At 50.9% G+C, this 905-nt stretch overlaps 1 protein-coding gene across 1 annotated transcript; it reads right to left on the reverse strand.

Moving 5' to 3' along the window:
- Window positions 1-473: 473 nt before the first annotated feature.
- Window positions 474-830, reverse strand: VOLCADRAFT_100718 (uncharacterized protein; the record flags this gene model as incomplete). Its single annotated transcript, XM_002959244.1, has 1 exon — window positions 474-830. The coding sequence occupies one exon, from the start codon at window positions 828-830 to the stop codon at window positions 474-476; it is 357 nt and encodes a 118-aa protein (XP_002959290.1).
- Window positions 831-905: the final 75 nt, after the last annotated feature.

Consider the following 905-nt stretch of genomic DNA (forward strand, 5'->3'; position numbering starts at 1 on the left):
CAATCAGCCGCGGGATTCAACGCGCGCTTTGTTGCATTATTTGATGCGCGCCTCAAAACGCGCTTCCGCGTCGGAATGAATGCCGTACGCGCTTCATACAGCGCGATTCGCACAGCTCTAAACACGCAATTCGACGCGCAATTCAACGTACAATCAGCCGCGGGATTCAACGCGCGCTTTGTTGCATAATTCGATGCGCGCAACGCGCTTCCATAATGAATGCCGTACGCGCTTCATACAGCACGATTCGCACAGCTCTAAACACGCATTTCGACATGCAATTCAATGTACAATTAGCCGCGGAATTCAACGCGCACTTTAGCGCATAATTCGATGCGCACTTCATATGAATGCCGTACGCGCTTCATACAGCGCGATTCACATAGCTCTAAATGCGCATTTCGATGCACAATTCAATGTACAATTAGCCGCGGAATTCAACGCGCGCTTTGTTGCATTATTTGATGCACGCCTCAAAACGCGCTTCCGCGTATGAATGCCGTACACGCTTCATACAGCGCGATTCGCATAGCTCTAATCGCGCAATTCGACATGCAATTCAACGTACAATCAGCCGCGGGATTCAACGCGCGCTTTGTTGCACAATTCGATGCGCGCTTCAAAACGCGCTTCCGCGTCGGAATGAATGCCGTACGCGCTTCATACAGCGCGATTCGCATAGCTCTAATCGCGCAATTCGACATGCAATTCAACGTACAATCAGCCGCGGGATTCAACGCGCGCTTTGTTGCACAATTCGATGCGCGCTTCAAAACGCGCTTCCGCGTCGGAATGAATGCCGTACACGCTTCATACAGCGCGATTCGCATAGCTCTAATCGCGCATTTCGATGCACAATTCAATGTACAATTAGCCGCGGAATTCAACGCGCGCTTTAGCGCATA

The sequence above is a fragment of the Volvox carteri genome (genome assembly GCF_000143455.1).
Source record: "Volvox carteri f. nagariensis unplaced genomic scaffold VOLCAscaffold_144, whole genome shotgun sequence".
In the NCBI taxonomy this organism is placed as follows: domain Eukaryota; kingdom Viridiplantae; phylum Chlorophyta; class Chlorophyceae; order Chlamydomonadales; family Volvocaceae; genus Volvox; species Volvox carteri.